At 41.4% G+C, this 26,663-nt stretch overlaps 1 protein-coding gene and 1 long non-coding RNA gene across 2 annotated transcripts in view; both read right to left on the reverse strand.

The window, feature by feature from the left end:
* Positions 1 to 1,875: 1,875 nt before the first annotated feature.
* Positions 1,876 to 11,963, reverse strand: LOC123856702 (uncharacterized). The gene is made up of 3 exons (XR_006793733.2): positions 11,621 to 11,963; positions 3,376 to 3,537; positions 1,876 to 2,251 (listed from the first exon to the last, which is right to left on the reverse strand). It is a non-coding gene; the product is annotated as an uncharacterized LOC123856702 (long non-coding RNA).
* Positions 11,964 to 26,101: 14,138 nt separating this feature from the next.
* SLC36A4 (solute carrier family 36 member 4) overlaps positions 26,102 to 26,663 on the reverse strand; it is a 92,508-nt gene continuing 91,946 nt past the window's right edge. Inside the window, exon 11 of the mRNA XM_045894601.3 lies at positions 26,102 to 26,309. Within this exon, the coding sequence (XP_045750557.1) occupies positions 26,308 to 26,309 (2 nt within the window). The 3' untranslated portion in view covers positions 26,102 to 26,307. The remainder of the gene's footprint in view (positions 26,310 to 26,663) is intronic.

Consider the following 26,663-nt stretch of genomic DNA (forward strand, 5'->3'; position numbering starts at 1 on the left):
CACCTCTGGCGGAAGCATCATTCCATGATGATCAAGCGCTGAGGTTTGTGCGCTCCAGTAGGACATTCCGATGTGTCCCTCTGCTGCTGTGGGGGCTGCGATCACAGGAGCCCGGGTGGCCTGTGAATATAATGGATATTCTCTTGCATGCCTGCCTCACCGGCTTCAGGGGTGAGCACAGTGCTGTGGTTGGAGGAACCTGTGGGATGACTTACACCAGGACGGTGGTCAATAATTACATTCTCTAGCGGGGTTCCCTTCAGCATGGGCCTTCAGGAGCAGCATGACTTCTGGAGCCCGAGGGTTCCTCTTTGGGGAGTGAGGTCGGGAGGTTGAATGAATGCTACCTGTGGACACCACAGTTCGAAGCCTGGAGAGATCGTGTCCATTCCAACAGCACTGATTTGTATTACTTGTAGGAAGAAGGTGAAATACACACGGGGATTAATTATGATCATTGTGCAGATACTGAAAAACAGTTTGATCTGAAAAAGGTGAAACTGTATTCACTCTCATGGATATGCTTTCCTGCCCTGCTCTTGGGGAAGGGTGGAAGGCTAACAGGTGTGCTCTACCCCTCTATGTATATAAAGCCATAGAAGGTTCTTGGTGTACTGTAGGATACTGTCAGAGAAAATGCAGTGCTGGGAGGGACAGATAAAGCTCCTGAAATTTGTGAAGTTTGGCATTTTAAAGGCATTCCCACCGAGCTTTGTGATGATTGCGTGCACCACCTCTGCCAGTGAGATTATCAGCCGGTAGATACAACATGTTGAGGACTGTCACTTTAGAGAGTATTTGCGTTGAACCCCCAGCATATTAATAAGATTGCTGCTGGAGGGGCAGATTTGAACCATAGTCCCAGCCCTCCAATATCACTTGAGTGAGAAGCCTGGGAGCTCGCCACAATCAGTTTTCACCTCCTTAGGAGATGTCCTCTTGAAAATTCAGAGGTGTCCGAAGGATGCTAAACCCCCCACACAGACGAGAGCAAACATCGTCAGTGCCTGCTGTCCTGGGGCGTAATTCCAGAGCAGGCATCTTTGGCAGGTGTGGCCCTGAGATCTTTGGCATCTTAGAGGAGGACCTGTCTCCAGGTAATAACTCAGAAGAACACAGTAGGGAATTGCCGCCTGGGCATCACACTCCAAGATGATTTCCGCAGGCCCCGAGTTTTACAGCTCGAAGACATGACAGTGCTCGAAACGGTGGCATCACGCAGGGCCCCAGGAAGAGCAGCGAAGTTGATTTTGACAGGTAAAAGGACCCCAGGTTTAATTATTGCCAAAGAGGAAAACGAACCCTCGAGTTTGCTGTGCAGCATGAGGCCATCATCTGCGCTGACGACTGTGTGGGATGAGGGAAAAAAGTGGAAAAGAAATGGCAAAGTGGCCCCATGTGTGTGATCACTGATGACTTCAAAGCCTGTCTTTGTGGCTGCTAAGTCCTTTGATAGGCAGTGATACACTAGCTAGGCCCTTTAAATCTGGGAAAAGCTCTGTGTGTGTGAGAGAAAACCACTGGAACGGAGAGTCAAGGTGTTATCAGAAGTTTCTTAGAACTTGCTTGGAGGTGGCTGTCTTCAGACAGTGAGTGGCCCACTCTTTCCCACCCATCGGATCTATGGAGGCCTTCCCTTAAAGTTAAAGGAAGAGAGGCAGGGCCTCTGGGAGCAGGTTGGTAGGACAATAGTGAAGGTCAAAAAAGGTCTCACCAAATATGTCATGCTAGCTATCGTCATGGTCCTTAAACTTACTCCAAATGTATTCTGACCAGGGCAAGAAAAATTACACTGTCAATGTAATCATAAGATACATAGTTCTGTCATCTGCCTAAGATGAATTACAGATACCTAAAGAAGCCAGATAGATGTACTCCATCCATATGTGTTTCCTTCTGGAAGCTTCCACGGTGCTGCCTAGTTGTCTCTGCAGAGGCCTCTGGGTGAAGTAGATGCAACTGAGTCTCCTCGACATATGTATTACTTAACAAAGTCCCACTGAAAGCAGGTGTCTGCACCCACTTGGCTGCTTCTGAGCATCTCAAGGAAGTGCTCGCTCGGGAAAGATGCACGGAGGGTAATCCTGCAGCAATCTGTGGCCACACACGTCCACACTTGCAGCCTTGCCCATGTCCAGTGGCATGCTATGAGATCCAAACCTATGGAAGTTTACTGACGTGGGCTTCCCCCAAACAAAGCAAAACCACAAATAATCCAGTTCCCATCATCTTGGGGATTGCCCTGGATACCCTGAAGGAGAAAATACTTCTATCAACCCAAACCAGATCTGCACTTTATTTTTTTAAAGATTTCATTTATTTATTTGATAGAGAGAGCAAAGCAGGGGGAGGAGCAGACACAGAGGGAGAAGCAGACTCCCCGCTGAGCAGGAAGCCCCATGTGGGACTCGATCCCAGGACCCAGAGGCAGACACTTAACTGACTGAGCCACCCAGGCGCCCCCAAGATCAACATTTTAGACAAAGGCAGATGCTGACTAAAATTATAATAAATAAGATTCCTTCTATGTTAGCATGTTCTGTTATTTCTCTGGTTCTGAGAATTCTGACCAGTTGTGAGTGGACTATAACAAGAAGTTGTATCCAAACTGCCATCATATGGAACAAATGAAGAATATACCTCTACTTCCTCTTCAGAGGAAAACCTTGTGGTTATTTTTGCCTACTGTCTAGATATGCGCTGGTCCATGCCGTAACCCCTCAGCACATGGGGCCACTGGGTCCTTGAAATGTGGCTGGTCCAAAGTGACATGAGGTAGAAGTGCAAAATGCACATGAGATTTCAAAAATAAAGCTTTTTAAAAGTATAAAATACCCCACTAATGAATTTTTATATTTATTATATGCTCAACTACTATTTTTGGTGTATTTATTAATTAAACCATATCATTACACCCAATCGCCTGTTCCTTTTTGCTTTTTAAGAATTTTTTTCCTTCTTTTTGCTTTTAAAATATGACTCTCAGCAAACTTTAAATTCCATCTATTACTTGCATTTGTATCTCGTATTAAATTTTCCTGCACAGCACCAGTGAAGAAATTTCATCCTGCTCTGATAAAGCAGCCAGGGGAAACTCTCAAACCTTATCTGCTCTAGCAGCATGGTCAAAAAGAGGAGATGCTTCAGCTCGTCCTTCCCAGGCGCCAGAGGACCTCCTGCCCAGCTGGGCATGGTAGAAGAACCACGCCGGGACGGCATGCGCAGAAACATCAGACAATGTGAACTAAGGCTGCAGAGAAACCCCCGTGCTCCTGCTGAATTAGATGCAGCACCATAAGCAACGTGAGCAAAGTAAGCCGTGAGGTCGGGGGGTGGAGGGGGTTCTGGGAGTGCATCGGAGACGTTATTACTGACCTGGATTGCTTTGCCACGTAACCTGGCACAGACAGGCACCTGCCCAAGGTGCGGACATTTCCATCACGGCTTTATTATCCGACACATTCTATTGTTTATCCTGAGGAAACACGGAGGCATGGAGGAGATGTGCAGCTTCCCAAATATGCTCGTCTGATGAATCTGGAGAATTAAAAATGATTCTGATGTGGGAAGAAAAGCCTGACATTTTATCAGAGGAAGGAGAGAATTTTTATTCATCCTGGTTTTCTTTTTTTTAAAAAACAAAGTGAAATACACTTCTTAGTTTATTAACATGGGGGAATGCATGAGCTTGAGAAGAGGGTGAAAAATCACCCATATGGACACACAAACGAAATGCCACGAGTCAGTTTATGACTGATGGATTATAATCTCCTTTATTACCACGGTTGATGGAACTGCTCTCTGGAGATCTATATCTGTAGAGAGCGGAAGATTGGCAGTCATAGTCTACTCTTGCACCAAAACCACTTGTTTGATTTATAAATGAATAACCATCCTGCTATCTAGACAGAGGAAGATGGAATATATTTTTACATTTTGGATAAGAGATAATCCCTGCCAATGTTAGTATGAGAAATCAACATTTTTGGGGGCCCCTGGGTGGCTCAGTCATTAAGCGTCTGCCTTCCGCTCAGGTCATGGTCCCAGGGTCCTGGGATTGAGCCCCACATTGGGCTCCCTACTCGGCAGGAAGCTTGCTTCTCTCTCTCCCGCTCCCCCTGCTTGTGTTCCCTCTCTCTCTATGTCTCTGTCAAGTGAATAAATAAAATCTTTCAAAAAAATTTTTAAGAACAACTGTGATGTGGCCACATGTTACAGATTGTGAAATATTCCTATTCTGAAATGTTAATGGTATTTTACTTGAACACAGATTATGAAATCTTTTGGGAAGCTATTATTTAGGTAAGTGTCTAAAGAAGTGAAAAAAACAAATTCACCGGTTGTTTTATAGAAATGAGCTTGCAGGGGCCAAAATTTGCAATAATTTTAATATAAAAAACCAATTAATCATAACACATCAGGTAAAAAAAAATCCATAAACACTAATGACCCTCAGAAAAGGAGGGAAGGGTAAGATAAAACTCTCCTTACAGATACAAGTTAATGAATATGAAAGGAACAATGGAATTAGAATCAGTAGTTTCCAGCCTCCATTATAATAACTGGCTCAGGCAAGCATCAGCAACGGTTGTGAAAATTAATAGGTGAAATTTGGTTGGGGAACAGGATATTTGCATGGTGCCGAAGTATCAGCCCACAGATTCCTCGCTAACGTAAAGATGAAAACATGCCTTTGTAATGAAGGAATCTGCCCCCTTCATCAAATGATAAAGCTTACATCATCAATCATGGGATGCCATGACATCCCGGTCATGCAACATGAAAGTATAAAATATGAAGAATACAATAGAGTCTATGAAGTATTCTGGCCAAAAATATTTATATCCAATCAAGCTTAGAACTATACTCTCCAACACTCACCACATGTGGCTGATGAACAATTGAGATGAGGCTAATCTGAATTCAGATGTGCTGTAAATGTAAAATACTGGATTTTGAAGACTTTATATGAGATAAGAGTATAAACTATCTCATATTGGGGCACCTGGGTTGCTTAGTTGGTTAAGCATCTGCCTTCGGCTCAGGTCATGATCTCAGGGTCCTGGGATGGAGTTCTGCATTGGGGCTCCCTGCTCAGTGGGGAGTCTGCTTCTCCCTCTACCCTTCCCCCTGCTCACGATTGCTCTCTCTCTCACATAACTAAATAAAATCTTTTAAAAAATGAAGTATCTCATATTGATTACATGTTAAAATGATAACATTTTGAATACACCAGGTTAAATGAAACATGTTATTAAAATTAATTTCCCCTGTTTTATTTTGTTTTTTAAAGGAGTAGCCTTAAACTTTTCACTGTTGTACCAAATTTCAATACTTCAAGAGTCTTACCAACTTAAAAATTGGCATTCGCGTCACTCTCAACAGACCTGGGCATAGATGATCCCTGGAATTAAGTGACAGCTCAGTAAAGGTCCCTTAAGGGTGGTAACTGTTGCTTTGGCTGATAGGTCAGGCTCACATTTAATTAAGAGATGGAGTTATTGATCAGGCCCACAGAACCTCCTCCATTAAAATCTTCCTCATTTTACAAGACAGGAAGAACAGATCCATATTGCAATAAACATTTATCATTGCCAGTTACATACAGTTCAAGAGGGGAGGGTCAGATCTCCCTGGAGGTCGTACTTTGTCCCAGATCCTTTCCTCGATGCACATATGTGTGCACTCTCTCCAAGAGGTCCCTCTGACTTGGTTCATTTGTTGAGCTGTAATGCATTTAAAAACTATCATCACTATTTGTGATGTGTGTGCATGTGTGTGCGAAGCATCCTGAGAAAAATCCATGGCGTGATGGTGTGGCCCTCCATGGGAATTCTCTACAGCTTACTCTCACCTTCTTCTTTTGTTGATGCATTGTTTGAGTTTTTTTTTTTTTTTCTTTTTATAAGGTTCCCTTTCACATCCTGTAGAAGTCCCTCCCCCCCCCTTTTTTTTTAAAAGATTTTATTTATTTGACAGAGAGAGACACAGAGAGAGAGGGAACACAAGCAGGGGGAGTGGGAGAGGGAGAAGCAGGCCTCCTGCAGAGCAGGGAGCCCGATGTGGGGCTCAATCCCAGGACCCTGGGACCATGACCTGAGCCGAAGGCAGACACTTAACGACTGAGCCACCCAGGCGCCCCGAAGTCCCTCCCCTTTTGATCAATTTCTTGACGGAACACAGTCTTTTAGCATTCCTCAGTCCCACACCCATAGCCATAATTTCTAACTGTCCTCATGTGAGGCCTAAAAATAACATGCCTTTCAAAAGAGATACAGCCTTTCAAAATAAGCCTCAGAAGTTTCTTCCCCATCTTTGCCCCAGTCACCCTGAGGTTCCATGAAGTTGTATTCATTCAGAACCAACATGAGTCCTCTCTCACCTTGCTACAGTTTTCAATTCCTGTCCTCTTTTTAGAAAACCATCTGTTTCTCTGAAATAGTCCCATCCCTCAGGAGTCACAGGGGCATCTTCACAATGAGAATGAGAAAAAGACACTTTGTCTATTCCGCATCGACCTGGGGCTCCTAGCCAGTGCAGTATGGCAATGGAGTATATACACAGTGTGAAGATCATGAAGGAAGAGGAAAGCTTTCATTATCACGGATGAAATAATCCTTCATAAAAATCCAAAATAAATATATAATTAGACACGTTATCAGAATTAAGTAGGGATTTTAGCATAGTCATTGAACACAGGATAGTATATAAAATTAATTGTTTTTCTATATACCAGCAATGAATGATTGGAAAATGAAAATACCATTTATAATAGCATTGAAACCCACCAAATAATTAGGAATAAAACTAATGAAAGATATGCAATACCACTGGACTGAAAACTATTGACCAATACTGAAAGAAATTTCCATATCTAACTCAATGGAGAGATTCCCTCAAAAAGGGGAGTAGGGATAAGATAAGGCTCTTCTTTACAGATATAAAGTTAATGAATGTAGAAAAAATAATGGAATTGAGGCACCTGGGTGACTCAGTTGATTAAGCATCTGACTCTTGATTTCAGTTCGGGTCATGATCTTAGGGCTCTGTGCTGGGCATGGAGCCTGCTTAAGATTCTCTCTCTCCCTCTCACTCTCCCTGTGCCCCTCCCGCCCCTGCTCTCTCTCTCTACCTCTCTAATAAAAAGAAATGGAGTTAGAGCCAGTAATTTCCAGCCTCCATTATGGTAATTGATATAGGCAAGCATCAGCAGTGGTTGTTAAAATCAGTAGGTGAACTGTGGTTGGGGAACAGGATATTTGCATGGTGCCAAAGTATCAGCAGTGGGAGGATTCAATATTGTTAAGATGTTAATTACCTTCAAATTGATCTATAGATTCAGTACAACCTCGTCAAAATCTCAGCAGGTATTTTATTGAAAATTTAAAAGTTGATTCTAAAGTATTTACAGAGGGGCACCCAGCTGGCTCAGTTGGTAGAGCATGCAACTCTTGATCTCGGGGTCCTGAGTTCAACCCCACATTGGTTGCAGAGGCTATTTAAAAAAAATAGAATAAAGTATTTATGGAAATGCAGAGATCCAGAATTGCGAAGAATTCTTTGGAAGAAAAAAAAAGAACAAAGAAACCTAAAGGACTTGCCCACTAACTTCCAAAGTTCATTATAAAGCTATCATAATTAACACAGTATGTACTGGTGCGAGGACAGACAAATAGACAAATAGAATAGAAGAGAGAGTTCAGAAACAAAACTATCCTTATATAGTCACTTTATAATAAAGATACTACAGCAATTGAGGAGAAAAATATGGTCCTTGAAAGAAATGTTCTGGATCTCTGATCTATTCTTTACACTGTACACAAACATTAATTTCATATGGTTCATAGTCCTAAATTCTAAAGGTAAAACAATAAAAATTTTAGAAGAAAATAATTTCATGACCTTGGGGTAGAAAAAAATTTCTTAAATAATACATAAGAGTACTAACCATAGAAGAAAAGATTTATTAATGGAACGTCATTAAAATTAGGAACTTCTGTTTCTTAAAAAACCCTATTAAAGTGAAAAGGCATGATGAGGGATAGAAGCAGAAAAGTGTTCACCTTTAGTCCGGAAGGCTGATCTGTAGCCTGCATAGTTTCCGGAAGGATCAAATAGGGGCTGGTTGCTACATTCCTAAAGGGTCTCATGGCTGCCTGTACATCTCACCCATAGTTAATATCAAGCTGAATGATAAGCACCAGAAAAATCTTGAGAAAGTAATTTTACGAGTAGAAATTCAAAGGCATTTATGATCCAATATATAGCCACCAGCCTCACACAGCAGAAGTGCAGCTATTTCTGCCCACAGGTCCTGTCCCCGTGCTACTTAAATAAACTTACTCAGTTGCACCATAAAACATCTCAAGAATTCTTTCTTGACTGTCACACTTAATGGTCCTGCAATAGGCAAGCCATTTACTTGGATCATGATATCCAACCAAAGGCTTATATTCAGAATACATAAAGAACAAGTTGATAAGGAAAAGACACACACCTCCATATAAAAAATGGGCAAAAACTTCAGCTCTTCACAGAACAGGTATCCAAATGGCCCATAAACATGAAAAGAGACTCAGCTTCATGACTTTTTAGAGAAATGCATCATAACAAGCTACAACTACACACCCACCACAATAACTAAAACTAAAAAAACAAAAAACAACAACAAAAACCCAAAACCAAAAACCTGAGCATTTCAATTGTTGATGAAGATGTAGAGCAACAAGAACATTCATATTTCCCCAAACCGGAAATAATACAAATGTCCATCATCAGGAAAAAGGATAATTGTGTATATTCATCGTATGGAATACTACATAGTGAGGAAAAAACAAAGAGGGACTACACACAAGTTGGCTGAATCTCACAAACACTACGTTGAATGAAACAAGCCAAACAAAAAAGAACACGCAGTAAGATTCCATTTATATGAGGGTCAAGAACAGATGAAATTAATAAAAGCTTATAGCAGTCCGAACAATGGTACTGCTTGCAAGAGTGGGAGCATTGACTAGGAAAAGAACAATGGAATTTTACAGAGTGCTGAAGATGTTTTATATCTTGATCTAGATGGTGGTTACATGACATTTACACGTGGAATAATTTAATAAGCTTAAGATTAGGGCATTTTACTGTATTATTTGTACCTGTGATACAAAATAGTTTTTTTAAAAAGCAATAAAAATCTACATAGTGGAGTTGGTGCCTACTAAAGGAAATTTTTGCAAATGTAGAAACGTTTTAAAGATTGCCTTCATTTTGCTGTAGTTCTCCAGAAACACAATTTTCCTCAGTCAGAACAAGCTCTTTCATTTTGAAAACAATCTTGAGCCTCACGGCCATCTAATTGGGGTGTTTCCCGAAGAGAAGGAGATTGGAGATTGTTTACACAAACAGCTTCTGTCTTAAACATCCTGTTTTATTGTGGCCTCAAAGCTATGTCGAATACCACCCGTAGCTTTCTGGCATTTTCCCTTTACTTCTTGCTAGCAGAACCTCAATTTCATTTACTGTCTACTAGTTCTCAGCCTGACTTCGGGGAAGAGGATTCCATTACTGGCTCCAAGGTACATCCTGATCCTGCGAATTATGACAATTTCCATTCCCTTGGCGGGGTCCCGTGTAGGGGTGAGCACGTGACCCAGTTCGGGTCCATCATGTGCAAGGAGAGATCTGCTCGTGGTGTGTGTGTGTGTGTGTGTGTGTGTGTGTGTGTGTGTGTGTTGGAGAGGTGCTTCTGGGAAAGATTTCTTGTTTCTAAGAGGAGACTCCAGAAGGGAGGAAGTCCATTTCTGCCTCTGGATGCTGTTTCTGGGAGTGAGTGCGGCTTGGAGCTGTTACTAGCAAACTTGGTGAGAAGCAGTCCCGAAAGAAAGCTGATGTGGATGATGTCGATGAAAAGTCTCTGGGCCCTTTATGACCTTAAAGTTTGTGTCATGCCTCCTGTTCTACCTCCAGACTTCTGCTAAAGTGACTGAGGGTCTTTTGTCACTTGCAGCCAAAGATGCCCTAGCAGACTCTGAGACCTCTCTGCCCTTCAAGATGAGTCACTCTAGATGTTTGTCACTAGATTCCAGCCAAACTAGCCATTTGAAGTGCCTAGAACTTATTTTTATTCTCTCTTTCACCTCAGGACCTTTGCCTGTGCTTTGGCCTTTGCTTGGAATATTCTCCACCCTCCCCTTTACTACTCAGCACCTACTCATCCTTCAGATATCAGCTCAAACATCATCTCCTCAGAGAAAGATCCCTGATTCCTCAGACTAGGTCAGGCTCCCTGTTCTCCTCTTTCCTCCCACCCTGTATAGTCCTTCATAACCCCTATCACTGGTCTAAATTTTGAGACCGGAGATTTCATTTCAAAAACATATGAGCCTTGTTCAGGCTGTAGTTGTGCATATAAAAGACTGTGTCCTATGGGTGAGCCATGAGGCATCCAGCAACATACTCTTTTCATAGTCGACCTGTTTCCTCACCCTAAAATTGTTCCAAGTATTACTCAAGGGCTGGAATAAGTTCGGTCAGAGGCCTCACAGACACCAAGCCAATTACCTCGAGTGCACTTGAAACCATCACAGGAATCACGATGCGGTGAAGTGTGTGTTTTGACCGTGGGCCAACATGACTTCTTTATGGCCTTGGGTCCTTGTGTCAAGATTCCCCAGACTTGTGCATCTTCCTGGCACCTCACGCCAGACCTCTGCCAAAAGGACGGCTGAGGCACCACTTGGTGGGATTAGCAACCTGAGCATCGTTTGCTGGCCAATGGATGGAACTGGCACTTTGACAAAGCCTTGAGGCTGGACCCCAGGAGGGGCTCATCTATACAGCTAGGAGGACAGCTCTGCGAGTCCCCCAAAACAGGCAGTACAGCATTTTTCTATCTTTTCAGCTTGCTACGTGACTTCCTCCATTCTGTAACTGTCACCTCTGTTCTACTTCAGCTACCTCCTCTCAGGCCACAGCTCTATTTTCTTCTGAAATTGTCCCTCTCTATTATCTCAAGCTGCATATCCTTCCTAATTAAACACAGACTTCTGCCCTGCCCATACTCTTGCTCTCTTCCTCACTCAAAACACTTGGAGGCCTCCCAGGGAACTGGTCTGCCTTCCCCCTCATCTGGCAGCTCCCCTCGGACAGTACAGACTTCTCCTTCCCCTCTGTTCCTGCAGGTATGTGGATCATTATGTGGACTGCTGATGTCTGACTTGTTGATTGAAAGACTCATTTGCTGATTGAAAAGAATATAAAAATACATATAAATCCACACATGTAGATGGTGGTGATGGTTGCAGGATGATGTGAATGTACATGATACCACGCAACTGTACACTTAAAAATGGTTAAGAGAGTAAATTTTATGTTATGTGTATTTTGCAACAATAAAAAAAATTGAAAAAAAAAAGAATCACATGTTACAGAAGTACATAATAGACGGGAAGGGAGAACATGTTTACAAATTATGTTTGTTTTTAAGATGCTTTTGACGACAAGTAAATAAAACCAAATGTCGGATGGCCTTAAAAAATAAATAAAAATAAAAACTGCATCAAAAATGTAAATGCACATTCAGTTCTTTCTTAAAATGGTCACACCAGTTTCGTGGGCAGTTTCGCACCATGGCTTCTGGGTGGCTGTGTTGTCCTCCCCATGGAACAGAATACAGAGGCTCGGAGGGCTGGATTCGGAAGCCCAAGGGGCCCTGGTGAGTCCACCCGCTGAGCAGGAATTTCATTCTGTGAGCAGATGAAGATGAAAAAGGAACCTGTGAGGAAACCTGCTCTCCAGGTCAGCCAGCCTTCAGCCTTCAGAGTGTGGGGAGAGGCTGCGGGTCAGGAGCAATGTCAGAGTATGTATTCTAGGCTTGTCCTTGGAGAACAAGACTGTATGAGCGAATTATATTCATTCCTTGTTGGTGCCCAAAGTCAGTGGTTCAGTCCTTTTTAGAAGAAAGGAAATGTTGCTGTGTTTACAAATGCAGAAAGTGTTCTTGCTTCTGGAATCCCAGAGGCTATTATTAAAATGATAAATTCCCAGCCTGGTAAAGTAAAATGACATTCTGGGTCAGGATAAGGGATGTCTTTTCTGAATAATGCATTACACAAACTTGTTTACTTCCGACTCTGGGACCAAGACTGTCTTTTTCTTCCTGGGTTTAAGTGTTGTCTGTTCTCTGGGGAAGTCTTTGCCCTACAACCGGGAAGATACTTTTAGTTCGATACTTTCTTGGGTCCTGTGGTTCCCTTGAGCAATTGGCCTTTGTACCAAGAACTCCCCAGGAGCCCGAACAGGCAAGGGGACAAGGAGGCCCAAGGTCAGTCTCCGCCCTGCACGCGACCGGGCCTTAACGCGGCTCTCTGCCCCTCTCAGGGCTTGCTTGCTATGCTGCAGAATGGGAGCGATGATCCTTACTGGGCCTGCCTCATGGGCTGTTCGCCCGGTGGGGGGGGGAGGGGGGGATGGCGAGTGTGGAATGCAGACGAAAGGTACTGCAGTATTCCTACAACACCAGCTCACTGCCCAGGGGATGATATGAATACCTAGGAGCTGCTTTGTATGGACCCAAGATACAGTGTTCTCAGCTCCTTTTGGGCTTTAGATAAATGGCTCCAGGCCCCCTTCTGCTGCCATCGGGCCCAATTAAACCCCTGCAAGGGGTTGTCCTGCAAGGACAACCATGGTAGGCCACGACTGTGTGACAGACGCTGGGGGGATACACATGGTTCCTGCACTCAAAGAGCATAGAGTTCCGCTGAGGAACGAAGATACACGTATATGAAAAGTTCACCTCAGGTGGAACCTGGTTAATGTCTGCCTGGTGTATTCGTTTGCTAGGGCTGCTGTGACTAAGTACCACAGACTGGGGGATTTAAACAGGAGAAAGTTACTTTCTCACAACTCATTTTGTGACCTCGTTTTAACTGAATCACGTCTTTAAAGACCCTGCCTCCAAATACAGTCACGTTCTGTAGTACTGGAGGTGGGACCTCAACATAAAAATTCTGGGGGGAGGGGGGCTTACAGGATTCATCTTATAACTCCTGGCTTCTAAATGGTATAGAATCTATAACGAAATGGTCTAATCGCATCTCTTGTTTGGATGTCTAACAGGCATCTGCACCTAATTTATCCAAAACTGAGCCTCGGCCCCTCTGCCCCACCTCCCGATTTCTGCTCATCCGTCTCACTTCCCTGTAAATGGTACCACTCACCCCCAGTCACTGTCCTCTTGGTGGAACTGATTACACCTGAAATTGTGTTTTTATTTTCTTATGTGCTTTTTGCCTGAATCCCTGAACTGGAATGTCTGATGTATAGTAGGGCCCTCAACACATGCTTGCTTGAATGAATTGCCAGAATAGTTATGTAGCTACTACCTGCACAGAGAGGAGGTTTCTGTAGGCTAGGGAAGTAACGGTAGGGTCTGGGCAGGGGTGTGCTGGGTGGAGCTGGCTTAAGCCAGCCCACAGCAGACAGTTGTCTAATTTTCAGTTGTTAAATGCAGCCATTATTAAAAATTAAGTTGAAGAAAGTTACAGCTCAACTATACTGAAAATCAAGGTAATAAATACAGGACTCATCATTTCACTTTCTTTTACTATTATCTATGCTCTTGAGGTTGCCTAATTTTATTGTATCTGATGATAGGAATAATTTATAGCTATGTGCTACTACCTGTCTCTTCCTACTCTTCATTTGGTGATGTCACACTGATAGACTGAAATTGGCCATAGTGGGAATATTTACTCTATGGAAATCAGTAAAGGTCACAAATCAGTTTGCCTGCTTGCTTGTGTGTGTGTGTGTGTTCCTGGGAAGCTGGTTGTGAAATATTTACCATCACACTACAGCTTCCTTGTGATAGGTGTCTCTGAAAGATAGTGAAGATCCACATACACAGGATATACAGGGATTCGAGGGGGACGCTACGTAGTAGCTCGAGCGTAAGCAAAGATCCTACAGAAGCAATGGTATTCATGTTTGGAGCGTGTGTGTGTGTGTGTATGTTGGTAGGAATTGAGGGAAGATGAGGAATGGAACCACCCCGGCAGGGCCTACAATACTAGACTCAGGGGTCTGGATTTGGATTCTATAAGCAATGAAACACCACCAAGAAATTTTTGGTAGGCATGTGATGTGATAAAGCAAATAGTAAATGTGGAGGGAATAGCCAAAAAATGGAGTGAAAGGGGGTACTTTTAGTAAAGAAAACACTATTCATAGCTCCTTCTGTGCTTTATCAAGTCTGTAAAGAATCTACACAATCATTCAGAAAGTGTGAGCTGGAGGTGCTCACCAGGGAGGAGAATTATTCTTTCAGCTAAAACTTGTCCAGATCTTTGTGAACGGAATGAAGTCAAACTAAGGCTGCATTTCAGCTATAGATTGAGACCTCTTTCTCCATGAATAGAGGAAACTCATGGAAAACCAGAGCCAAAAGGTGGAGCGATCAGTTTGATAAAAAGTTCAACATGATTAACTGTATCCACAAGGGAAAAGTCACCATGACTTCTACTGCCAATAAGCCTGCTAATATACCCCCTACACTGACCTGAAGAGGTGAGCAATTGTAGTTTTCATTATGTTTACTGGGGGCAGGGAGGTGTGTGTGTTTCTTTCCACAGTTGAAGCTCATTAGCAGCAACTGGAAGTAATTGGAGGGCTAATTAAAACAGAGTAATGAGGTAACCAAACACAAATGGTATGGTCCTCATTGTTATCCATTCAATGGTGCTCTTCGTGTCTCATCTGTGATCAGGGAAGAGCATGTACTCTAAATACAAAGGGGTTCTTTTTTTTTTTTTTTTAAAGATTTTATTTATTTATTTGAAAGAGAGAGAGCGAGAGCACCTGAGGCGGGGGGAGGGTCAGAGGGAGAAGCAGACTCCCTGCTGAGCAGGGAGCCCGATGCGGGACTCGATCCCGGGACTCCAGGATCATGACCTGAGCCAAAGGCAGTCGCTTAACCAACTGAGCCACCCAGGCGCCCTAAATACAAAGGGGTTCTACCATTTTTATTATAAAAACATCACAATTATGCACCCAGAAAGAAAATGTTGAAAGAAGAAGGTAAACTTGCTGCTTCTTCATTTCCATAAAGTGAATAAATCCAACAATGGGAGTGGTATTTGGGCCCTAATGGCCAATTTTCCCTTTTTGATATGAAGACAGGTGTATATGGAAAAATAACAAACAAGTTAAATGGGAATGGGAGAACACAAAGACCTTGAAAATGACATGAGTGTATTTGTGAAAGGATAAAGGAAACATAAAGCTTTAATAAGCAACATGAAAGCCTCTGTCCAGAAGGACATGTCCAGTCTCAGAATAAAGAGAAAACTAAGAAACTTTTCTTCATTATTTTTCACTTGAGCCCATTTGGTAATATCGATATTGTCTGGTAAAAAGTGATTATATTGCAAATATTGCTTTTCTGAAAATGATGAGAGTAGCAGAGAAAATTACCCCACCAGTTCGAATTTCAAAATAAGTGTTCCCATATACACTTCTATAAAAACGTACCTGACAATTTGATGGTGGTGATGAACAGGATGTCCCTACTGAAATTTCCAAGGAAATGTATAGAAAATAACCTAAATACAGAAACCCACCTGTTGTAAGACTCCTTCAAAACCAGGGAACACATTACAAATAGGGAACTCTGAGTGATGGAAATACCAACTAATAATCTCACATGAATTTAGCAGAATATGCCCAATAATTAATCTAACCACAGGGTGTTTTGAGTCTCGAACATTTTAAGAACTGCATATATTGTCTTGACAAGCAGAGAAATCCCTGGTGAATGGTTAGTTTGATCTACCTAACCTAGTTCAGATGATCTGATAGATTAGAAAGATCGTCATATGCTCTCCACTCTCAGTCTCTCAGCCACAGGCAGACATTGTGCCTCATCACACTCCCTACCTCTTGTTCGGCCCCCACTGTCTTCCCCTTGGCTGTCAGTAAAAGCTTTGTCACATCTCAGTCTGGTCATCATGACACAACTCTTTGGTTCCTTCCCATTCTTTGTCAATGGTCAGCCAGTAGGCACACAAGGCTCTCTCTTGCTTGGCCCCTCTCTCAGATTATCTTCTGATGTCTGCCCTCCTGTATCTTTGGCCCAGCCAGAGCTAAACGACAGCAAGGTGCAGTTTTTGAAAGAACTTTGTTCTTTCATGCTTTTGCATACCTAATACTCTGTTCAGAAATGTTTCTCCCTTGCTTTGTCCCCTGTAAACTCCTACTTGTGCTGTAAGACTCAGGTCAAGTAATATCTTTTTAAGCTTTTCCTTGTTTTACCCTCTCTCTGGTCTGAATCCTCAAACCCCTAATTCTCTCCTTGTTTTGTCTGTCTTTACCCCAAGACTATCAGAGACTTGAGATCTTTGAACATTCAACAAATATTTATTGAGTGCCTACCATCAGCCAGGAATTACTCTAGGTGCTGAGGATACAGTCGTGAACAAATAAATCCCTGTCCTCATGGAGTCTCCATTTTAGCTGGGAGAGGCAGGTTAAAACAAACAAACAAACAAACAAACAAACAAGCAAGCAAACAACTGTATAATGTTTCCTAACATTAGTGAAAAAGATCTGGGAATTTTAGATTCTGAAAAGAGGCAAGATAAAACTTTCAAAATTTGCAACCTGAATTAATCCGAGGACACCTTTTCTCATGACCTTATTTTCATTGCAAGGAAACTGAAGGCAAAGAGATGTGTATGGAATGGTTCAAGGAAAGTCACATGGTTTATTGGGAGCAGAGCTGGATCCTCAACCCCATTCCTGACTCCTGGTTGAGTGTTGTCTCAATTCTTCTAAAACATGACAACTCTCAGGCAATTCATTTATGGTATAGCCTTGACTGTGATCAGGATCTTTTTTTTTTTTTCCAGAAAAATTGACAAATAACATTGTGTGTGTTTAAGACATACAACATGTTGATTTGGTACTTATGTGTTGCAAAATGATGACCACTGTGGCAGTAGCTAACACGTTTATTATGTCACATTATTAACATTTCTTTTTTTGTGGTGACAACATTGCTTATCTACTCTTTTAGGAACTTTCAAGTATATGATACAGGATTATGAACTACAAGGAGCATGCTCTACATGAGTTCAACAGGACTTATTCATCATAGAGCTGGAAGTTCGTATTTTTTTACCAAAATCTCCCTATTCCCCCCACTCCCCAGGCTTTGGTGACCACCATTCTAATCTCTATTTCTGTGAGTTCAGCTTTTTTAGATTGTACATATAATTCACATCATGGTATTTGTCTTTGTCTGCCTGACTTGTTTCAGTTAGCATAATGCCCTTAACTTTTATCCATGTTGTTGCAAATGGCATGATTACCTTCTTTCTTGTGGCTGAATAGTATTCCATTGTATATACATATATGATGGAATATATATATTGCATCCTCTTTATCCATTCATCCATTGTTGGACACTTAGGTTGTTTCCATATCCTGGCTATTGTGAGTAACACTGCCCTGAACATGGGGGTGCAGATAAAATCAACTCAAAGTGGATTAAAGACTTGAACAGAAGACCTGACACAATAAAACTCCTAGAAGAAAACATAGGGAATAATCTCTTTGACATTGGACTTGGCAATGATTTTTTGGATGTGACACCAAAAGCAAAGGCAATGAAAGCAAAAATAGACAAGTGAGACTAAATCTTTTTAAAACTGACTGTGTAAGGGTACTTGCATGAGTTCAAGTATGGAGTCCAAAGCCCAGCTGATTTGCCAAGCTGTGGTTTAAGCAGAATGACTGGCTTCCTGTTAAGGTCAATGCTCTAGAAGATCACCTAGTTTCTGGAGGAGAAACGAATCTAGAAGGTAGCACTCTGAAAGGTAGCTGCATCTGCTGTGGAGCTCATCAGCCTCATCATCTGAGATTTTTCTGACTGCAGTGTAGGTTGTGTGAAACGCTGAGTGACATGACAGATAAGTCTGGGCAATATCCTGGGATCGAGCCCCGCGTCAGGCTCCCTGCTTAGCAGGGAGCCTGCTTCTCCCTCTCCCTCTCCCTCTCCCTCTCCCTCTCCCTCTCCCTCTCCCTCTCCCTCTCCCTCTCCCTCTCCCTCTCCTACTTGTGTTCCCTCTCTCGCTGTGTCTCTCTCTGTCAAATAAATAAATAAAATCTTTAAAAAAAAAAAAGTAAACTCTCGTATATTGGGGCACCTGGTTGGCTCCGTCAATAAAGTGTGCAACTCTTCATCTCAGTGTTGTGAGTTCGAGGCCTGTATTATGTGTAGAGATTCCTTAAAATAAAATCTTTTAAAATAACTAAATAAAATAAAATAAAATAAACACTCATTTGCTACCTCTGGGATACCTTATGGCTCTCTTTCTGACTTTTTAGTTAACAATTTTTGATGACTAGGGACGTCTGGGTGGCTCAGTCGTTAAACGTCTGTCTTCTGCTCAGGTCATGATCCCAGGGCCCTGGGATAGAGTCCTGCGTCGGGCGGGGAGCCTACTTCTCCCTCTGCCTCTCTCTCTCTAACAAATAAATAAATAAAATCTTAAAAAAAAAAAAAAAAATTCTTGATGCCTAGCTAACAATCCTTTATATAAAATTCTATTATAAGATGTAACTGGTGTGGTTTCTGTGTCTCGACTAGACCCTGATCAATACAGATGCTCCCAGTACTTAACAAAGTTCATCGCTAAATACCCGCAAAGGAAAGGGCAGAACAGAGCATATTTATTCTACATAACTCAGATGATTATCACATACATTCAGAGCTTTGAAAGTGCCTCCTGGAATTGTAACATTTATCAAGAATGTTAACATATCTGATTTTTTTGTGTATGGTGAAATCATGGAGGGAAATAAAATAGAGACTATGGTACAAGCAATGATGGAAATGATTTATCATCTAATTTTATCCCACTTTTCATGTGGGCTCTCTGAAGATGCAGGTTAACAGGCAAACACAGCACACTGAGGAGGGCAGCTGAATCTGTATGAAATGAACTTTTTTTAAAAATGAAAGGTATACTAAGTACAGCAATAAACGACTGGCAGGAAATTAAATTGAAATAGGAGAATGAGAGTTCCTTGGGGGAACTCTGGATCAGCACACTGGGGAATTTCTTTAAGAAAAAAAATCAGGGCGCCTGGGTGGCTCAGTTGGTTGAGCGACTGCCTTCGGCTCAGGTCATGATCCCAGGGTCCTGGGATCGAGCCCCGCATCGGGCTCCCTGCTCGGCGGGAGGCCTGCTTCTCCCTCTCCCACTCCCCCTGCTTGTGTTCCTGCTCTCGCTGTCTCTGTCTCTGTCAAATAAATAAATAAATAAAATCTTTAAAAAAAAAAAAAGAAAGAAAGAAAAGAAATCAACGGGGAAAAGTCTAAGATGATAAATCCCACCAGTCCATTTTGATTAACAAATGCTTTGTCCCCCCAGTGATAGGATGTGAACATTAATGAATTTTAGTCATGGAAAGAGCGCACTTCACACTTATATCCCCAGTGTGGCAGTTTTAATATCTTTTCCAGGTACTGGGCTGTGCCCCCCAAAGTTCCAAGGGCTTCAATTACACAGTTTTTTGTAATAATTCCCATCTTGATTCAAAAGGCTAAACTTATTCCCCAAACATCCTAAATTTTCTTGAGCCATTTTTATGTTAGTCGCTCTCAAGGGTTTCCAGAGCTCCCTGTAGGACTAAGAATCCTGTATAGGAGGACCCGCAGCTGACACCGAGAGCCAGCTTCCTGAGGGGTGACCCCAGGCCCTCGGACTTGAGTCTCAGGATCCCGGCAGCCCACAGAGACCATGTTTCTTTGAAAAAGGACAGCTCGGTGGATTAGGCAAGGTTTTCCCCCACATCTTCTCAATAGTCCCACAATATTTCTTCTTTTCCTTTAGAGCGTGCCATTCACTAGGTTTCAGTGTTTACAACTTGACAGTTCTCTGGGGTTCTATACTAAGGACCAAAGTCTGTGGAAATCTGTGCTTACTTGAAATTTCTGCAGAGATTCTAATAAGATTTATTAAATAAACGGATAAAAATCATGGTCTAGAGGAATGGGCCTGGGGTTCTTTTACTAATACTATTACCAGTTAGTTCTGGAAACTTCAGTGAGCTACCTAATCTGCCTCAATTACCTCCGTTGTAAAGTGGAAAAAATATCTTAAAAGTCCTGCCCTCCTTCCTTGGAGAAATGGCTAACTCTAAGCCCGGAGCAGGAAATAAGATGAGCTTGTAACGTTTTGTAGTATCAGAAAATAAGAAAGTACTCAAAAACAAACCAACCAACCAGCAAACAACTGCATTGTTGGGATATGTGAAAGGGACATAAGAGCCAACCGGAAGAAGTCCCAATGAGTTTAGGCAACAAAATAAAGTAATATTGGATTATAAGCACAAAGTATAACATAAATATCCATGAGTCCATAATGATACAAATGAATGATTGAATAAATAAAGAAGGGAGAAGAGACTAATCTTCCTTGAATAAGAATTCCAAATAATGTATGTAGATACTCCACCCTCAGGATGGAGGGCATAACTCCCTCCTTCTTAAGTGTGGGTTGCACAGAGTACCATCAGGAAAGGAAGAGGGGGAAAAAAGTAACTTTGTAGTGGAAAACCTGACAAACTCCACCTCAGGCAATGTCAAAGTCAGTATCAACAGTGATAAATCATGTTGATAGTATGTACCCTTGATATTATATGATGGAAATGGCAATTTACCTCTATCATCTTCCTCCCAAGAATGAATAACCCCAGTCTAATCATAAGGGAAATACCAGACAAATTCTGATAGAAGGGCATTCTAAAAAGTACTTGAGTAGCAGTACTCCCCAAAACTGTCAAGATCATCAAAAACAAGCGAAGTCTAAGAAACTCACAGCCAAGAGGAACCTAAGGAGACATGACAAATAAATGTATTGTGGTGTCCTGGGTGGGATCCTAGAGCAGAAAAGACATTAAGTAAAACTAAGGAAATATGAATAAACTATGCACTGTAGTTAGCAATACAGTATCAACATTATTTCATTAACTGTGACAAATGTGTCATACCATAACATGTTGGGATAATTGGATAAGGGAGTATATAGGAACTCTCTGTGCTCTCTTCTCAATTTTTCCATAAATCTAAAACTGTGCTTTAAAAAAAAAGCCTATTTAAATAGTATGAAAGATTCAGAAACCACCTGCACACACACACAAATCCTACCATCCTGAAAGATGTAAGGAGAATAAGGAATGAGATGTAATGAGAATAAGGAAATCGATGTGCCTTTTTTTTTTTTTTTGTATTAAGTTAAAGAGGTCAAAGCTGTATGGCTTTAATTAACAATTGTTAATTATGCACCCAATATCCTTTCTTCCTTCCTTCTTTACCAACAAACACACAATTTTGTTTGGGATGTCAGATACCCAGTTAGAAATACTCATTTCTCCAGGCTCCCTTGCCTCTAGGAGTAGCCAGTGAGCAAGTTCTGGCTGCTGAGACACAGGGGAATGTAAGGCTCTTGGAAAGCTTGTTATAAAGTTCATGCATCTTTTGCCTTTTATCCTTAAGCCTTTGTCTGCCCCACTTCTTTCTGCCTGGAACATAGACACATACCTAGAGGTGAAGTATCCATCTTTCAAAGATGAGGAAACAAGCCACACAGTAAGGTTGATGGAACCGGAAGGTGTAAAGAGCCAATTCATGTTGTCATGAAGCTGCCCAACTCATGCTCTCCCCAGCTCCAAGTTCCTTTTCATGCAAAAACAAACAAAACTTCTTTTTCCTTATTTTATTTTATTTATTTTATTTTATTTTATTTTATTTTATTTTATTTTATTTTATTTTATTTTATTTTATTTTATTTTATAGAGAGGGGATAAGACTACTTGGGTAAGTTGTGTTCCTGTTACACGCAAGCAGATGTATCAGCAAAAATGAGAATACAGTTCTGACCATATTAAATGAATTGGTCAATTCAGTTCAGCCCAAAAAAGCCCCCTCAACTAAATGGGCAAAACAAATTTGTTGTGTGAACACTTCATTGGGCAGCTATACACCCTTTTTATTTCAGTCTTTGGCCATGTTGTGTGGGGTTGGTTGTGAGTGGGCGCCCAGGGATTGTATTTGACCTTCCAGGATTGATGAGCGGATGAGCGGGTCCAGCCCAGAGCACCGTGCAATCATCAGTGGCTTCTGTTTTTTCCATTCTTCTATTCTAACAGCCTTGCAATGGTCTTTTCTTTCTGAAATAGGGCTCCCTTTTTGTCCTGGCTTCCAAGAAATTTAGAACAAAATTTTATGCTTATTACAGTAACGATGCTATTTCCTGAGAATTGGCAATAGTTTTTTCCCTATATCATTACTTTTTTCCTATTCTCATTTTATTATTCTTTTTGAAAGTCCTCTACTATGAGCTACTTTAAAATCCTTCGAAGAAGTAGGTGGAGTATAACCACAATTTTTTCATACAGAGTTTGGTTACAATTACATAATAATTGCCGCCCTTTTTGAGGGGCTCCTTCAAAATAATAGGAACTGTTTTTATTACTCTGTGAAACTTCCTTTTTACGCCACCTGTTCTTTCATGTTTGCCATTCAGGAGACAGCGTCGCAAACTTCCCTAGAAGTGATGAGCTGAGATGGTGGGGTGGCTCCCTGCAGAGTTGAGCTCCAAGATTTTTATGTGATTTTTCTAGCAAACAAGTCTATACTAACATCAATAAATGGCATTTATTTTCCCAACTCAGAAATGAATCAAACACATTGCTATTTTTGATGATCAAACTGTCAAATACTGTTTCAAATATCTTTCAGCCTTCTTCTATGTTTTTTTTTATTCCCTGTTTTATATTTGAAAATAAGACTATGAAAATTCAAGCTTTGAAAATCTCTAAGGACCTTGTCATAGCCATAAAAAAAAAAAAAAAAGCTTTAAAGCTCATAGTCAGAAAGGGAGAGAAATAGAAGGACACATTTGCCCAAAAAACCACTGGCTGCTAATACAGAATCATGTTTGTGTTCCTTCTCATAGAAAGTCGATAGTTTGGTTTCCAGAGAAGTATAATGATTATGAGAATTATTGTTTTTTCATTGCCAGCCATGTGCTAAGAACTTTGCAAACACCTCATTTAATCCTTATAACAAGTCCATAAAGTGTAAGAGAGTAAAATAAGGCCTCTTTTTGAGGAAGGAAAATGTGCAATCTCAAATAGCAATGTTCCTTTATGAAAGGGATCGCTTTAAATAAAGGAAAACTAGGGGTAGCCAGCTGGCTCAGTTGGTTTAGCGTCTGCCTTTAGCCTGGGTCATGATCCCCGGGTCCTGGGATTGAGCACCACGTCAGGTTCCCTACTCAGTGGGGACTCTGCTTCTCTCTCTCCCCCTGCTTGTGTTCTCTCTCAAATAAATAAAATCTTTATACAAACAAATAAATAAATAAAGGAAAACGATAGAGGAAAATAATTCCTGAAAGTACTTAGCTCATACAGATTCCGTCGGTTCTCTAATGGCCTAAGTATGGACAAGACGCTGAATCAAAGCTGGAGATCCAGAACCCATTTGCTGATCCCAAGTAGGACTGAACTGGCTACACCATTCCTTCTATCAATGGGACATTTGACCCTCATGCTGTCCTCCTGGTCAACGCAAAGCTTGAAATGGTTTTGTTAAAAAATCTGCCCTTATCCACGTTGACTAGATGTCAAGAATTGTAAAACACTTTTTAATCATTGTAGGAAGTCATTAATGAGTTGTATATATTATCAATCCCTTCAGATGTAACTGAACTTAAACTGAATTTATTGGGCTTTCTTTTCTCTGTCTCTCTGTCCCTGTCTCTCTACTTCTCCCTTCCCTTTCCTGCCTAAAGCTGAACTAAACTGAGGGTTCTAGAGGGGAGGGGGTCAGTGGATGGGTTAGCCTGGTGATGGGTATTAAAGAGGGCACGTACTGAATGGAGCACTGGGTGTTATACGCAACAGTGAATCATGGAACACTACATCAAAAACTAATGATGTAATGTATGGTGATTAACATAACATAATAAAAGAAAAAAAAAAGAAAAAAAAAACATAAGGAACTCAAAATAATTCTGGTATTTTAGATAACAGCCATTTGGTTATCTCTGCTCTGGAAATCTGCAAATATTTAAGGCAGCACAAAATTTTGTTTCTTCTTAAACAGAGTTAAAATTACACAGTCGAAGAAACCAAGACATGGAGAAAAATTTTGACAAAGTCGCATAGTAGGTGAGATTTGCAGTTTAAACCCAGGTCAGCCTCACTTGAAAACCTGTTTCAGGCCAAAAAAGCAAAGCCTACATTTTACAGAATTTATGGGATGTAACAATAAATAACAGGGGCACCTGGGTGGCTCAGTTGGTTAAGTGTCTGCTTTCAGCTCAGGTCATGATCCCAGGGTCCTGGGATTGAGCCCCACATTGGGCTCCTTGCTCTGCGGGGAGCTCGCTCCTCCCTCTCCTCCCCACTTGTACTTTCTCACTGTCTCTCCTTCTCTCTCTCTCATATAAATAATAAAAAAATAAAAAATAATTAAAAATCTAAAAAAAATAGCAATAAGTAACAATGCTGAGAGCTAATACTTATTATAATTAGACCTGTTTTAATGATCTAAATATATTAATATTAATAAATATATTAGTTCACTGAATTCTCACACCAACCCCATGAGGTAGGTGCTATTATTACCCGCATTATACAGATAAAGCGGCTACTGCACAAAGCTGAGATTCAATACCTTGCCCAAGGTCATGGAGCAAGGGGTAAACTGGAGATAGTGTAGATTTAGAGCCCTGACTCTAACCACAGTGTTATGTAACTTACAACAATTCATTTCTACCAGTAATCACCAACTGGAAAATGTTAGTAACAGTAACATAGCTATCAGTTAATCCAAAAAAGAATTAAAAGCTAACTATGGGGAAAAGTTCTTGAAGATAATTCTGTTTTTTAAAAACCTTAAAAATGACTAAAATGAGAAACAGTTCACGTTCATGGGTGCTACCTCGCAGGGTTATTGTGAAGACTGAATGAGTTAGTGGTGCCTGGGTGGCTCAGTCGGTTAAGCGTCTGCCTTCGGCTCAGGTCATGGTCCCAGGGTCCAGGGATCCAGCCCCTCATTGGGCTCCCTGCTCAGCAGGGAGCCTGCTTCTTCCTCTCCCTGTCATTCCCCCTGCTTGTTCTCTCTCTCTCTCTCTGTGTATCAAATAAATAAATAAAATCCTTAAAAAAAAAAGATTGAATGAGTTAATATGTGTGAAGCCTTTATAGCAGCTCTGGACATAGGAAGTACTCATAATAATTAGTTATCATAATTTTTGGGAATCAGACTCGCCACTTAGTACGATCTTGGACAAGGTCAAATGATTCTCTCTGAACTTTAATTTCCTCATCCATACATGGATCAATATCCAATGTCTTAGTCCTGCAGTGAGAATTAGATGAGCTAATGGGTCAAACCAAACTTGCCCAGTGCCTGGTACCTGGCAAGGACCCCATTGAGGTTAATCATCTTCCTTCTCTGGGGAAAATACAGGGTCTTATTTTTCTTCTGAATCTGCTTCTCCAGTATTCCTTGGACTCAGAGATTTCAGGCATCAATAGTTTCTCCTTTATTTGTGTATTACTTTCCCAGGGCTGCCACAGCAAGGTGTCACAGACTGCGTGACTTATACTGGGCATCCCTTGTCTCACAGTTCCGGAGGCAGGAAGTCTGGATTCAAGGCATTGGCAGGTTGGTATCTTCGGAGGGCTTGGAGGGAAGTCTGGAGCAAGCCACTCTCCTAGGCTCAGGCACTCCTTGCTTGCGGATGTCCTTTTTATAAGGACAGTCATATTGGATTAGTACCCATCCTAATAATCTCATTTTAATTTGATTACCTCCCTGAAGGCCCTATTTCCAAATAAGGTCACATTCTGAGGTCCTAGAAGTTAAGACTTCAGCATCTTTGGGGGGGGCGAGTGGGGAATGTACAACTCAACCCATAACAATTTGATAGGTTTTGTTTTGCACGGTTTTAATTTGAGAAACTGATGTCAAGTTGCCAGTTTTTGTTTTGATTTTTGCCAAGCCAAGTCTTAAATAAAAAATAACAGTTGTCCATTAATTCCATCATTTTATTTAAAACATATTTGATGCTTAAAAATTGTCTTGCTCTGAGTGGCATCAGTTTCGGCAATATGCTTTACAGAAGGCATCCCGGGATGGAAGCGAATAAGGCAGAGCCGTATGGGTTCTGGGCCACTGTCTTCACTAAGACCAGAGAGGCACTGCATTTCTTCATTGCACATACAGGGTGGGAGTTCTGGGAAAGATTGAAAGATTTTGTTAGAAAATCTGGGTGTTTGCTACTAAAACAACGACAGCAAAACATCCCTTGACTGCCACCGGCCACCGCTCTAGGACACTTGCACGAAACTCATTAAATTAGTCTTGAGTAATTTTGACATGGGAAACAAAGGCAGAAGGAAATGTAGATAAAATTAAATGTCCTTATAACCTGCAGCCCATTGACAAATACTTGAGGCAGGCAGAGTAGAACTTTCCTCCAGGAAACTCCCAAAGCAACTTGACATTTGCTTTGCTAGAGGGAAAAACGACCTTGGCTTGACATTATAGCAAGGCCTCTGGGATCCTGGGAGTCTTCTTTAGCATATGA

Source organism: Mirounga angustirostris, unplaced genomic scaffold, assembly GCF_029215605.1.
Source record: "Mirounga angustirostris isolate CCGP_5_RB_7025 unplaced genomic scaffold, mMirAng1.0.hap1 SCAF_13, whole genome shotgun sequence".
Classification (NCBI taxonomy): Eukaryota; Metazoa; Chordata; class Mammalia; order Carnivora; family Phocidae; genus Mirounga; species Mirounga angustirostris.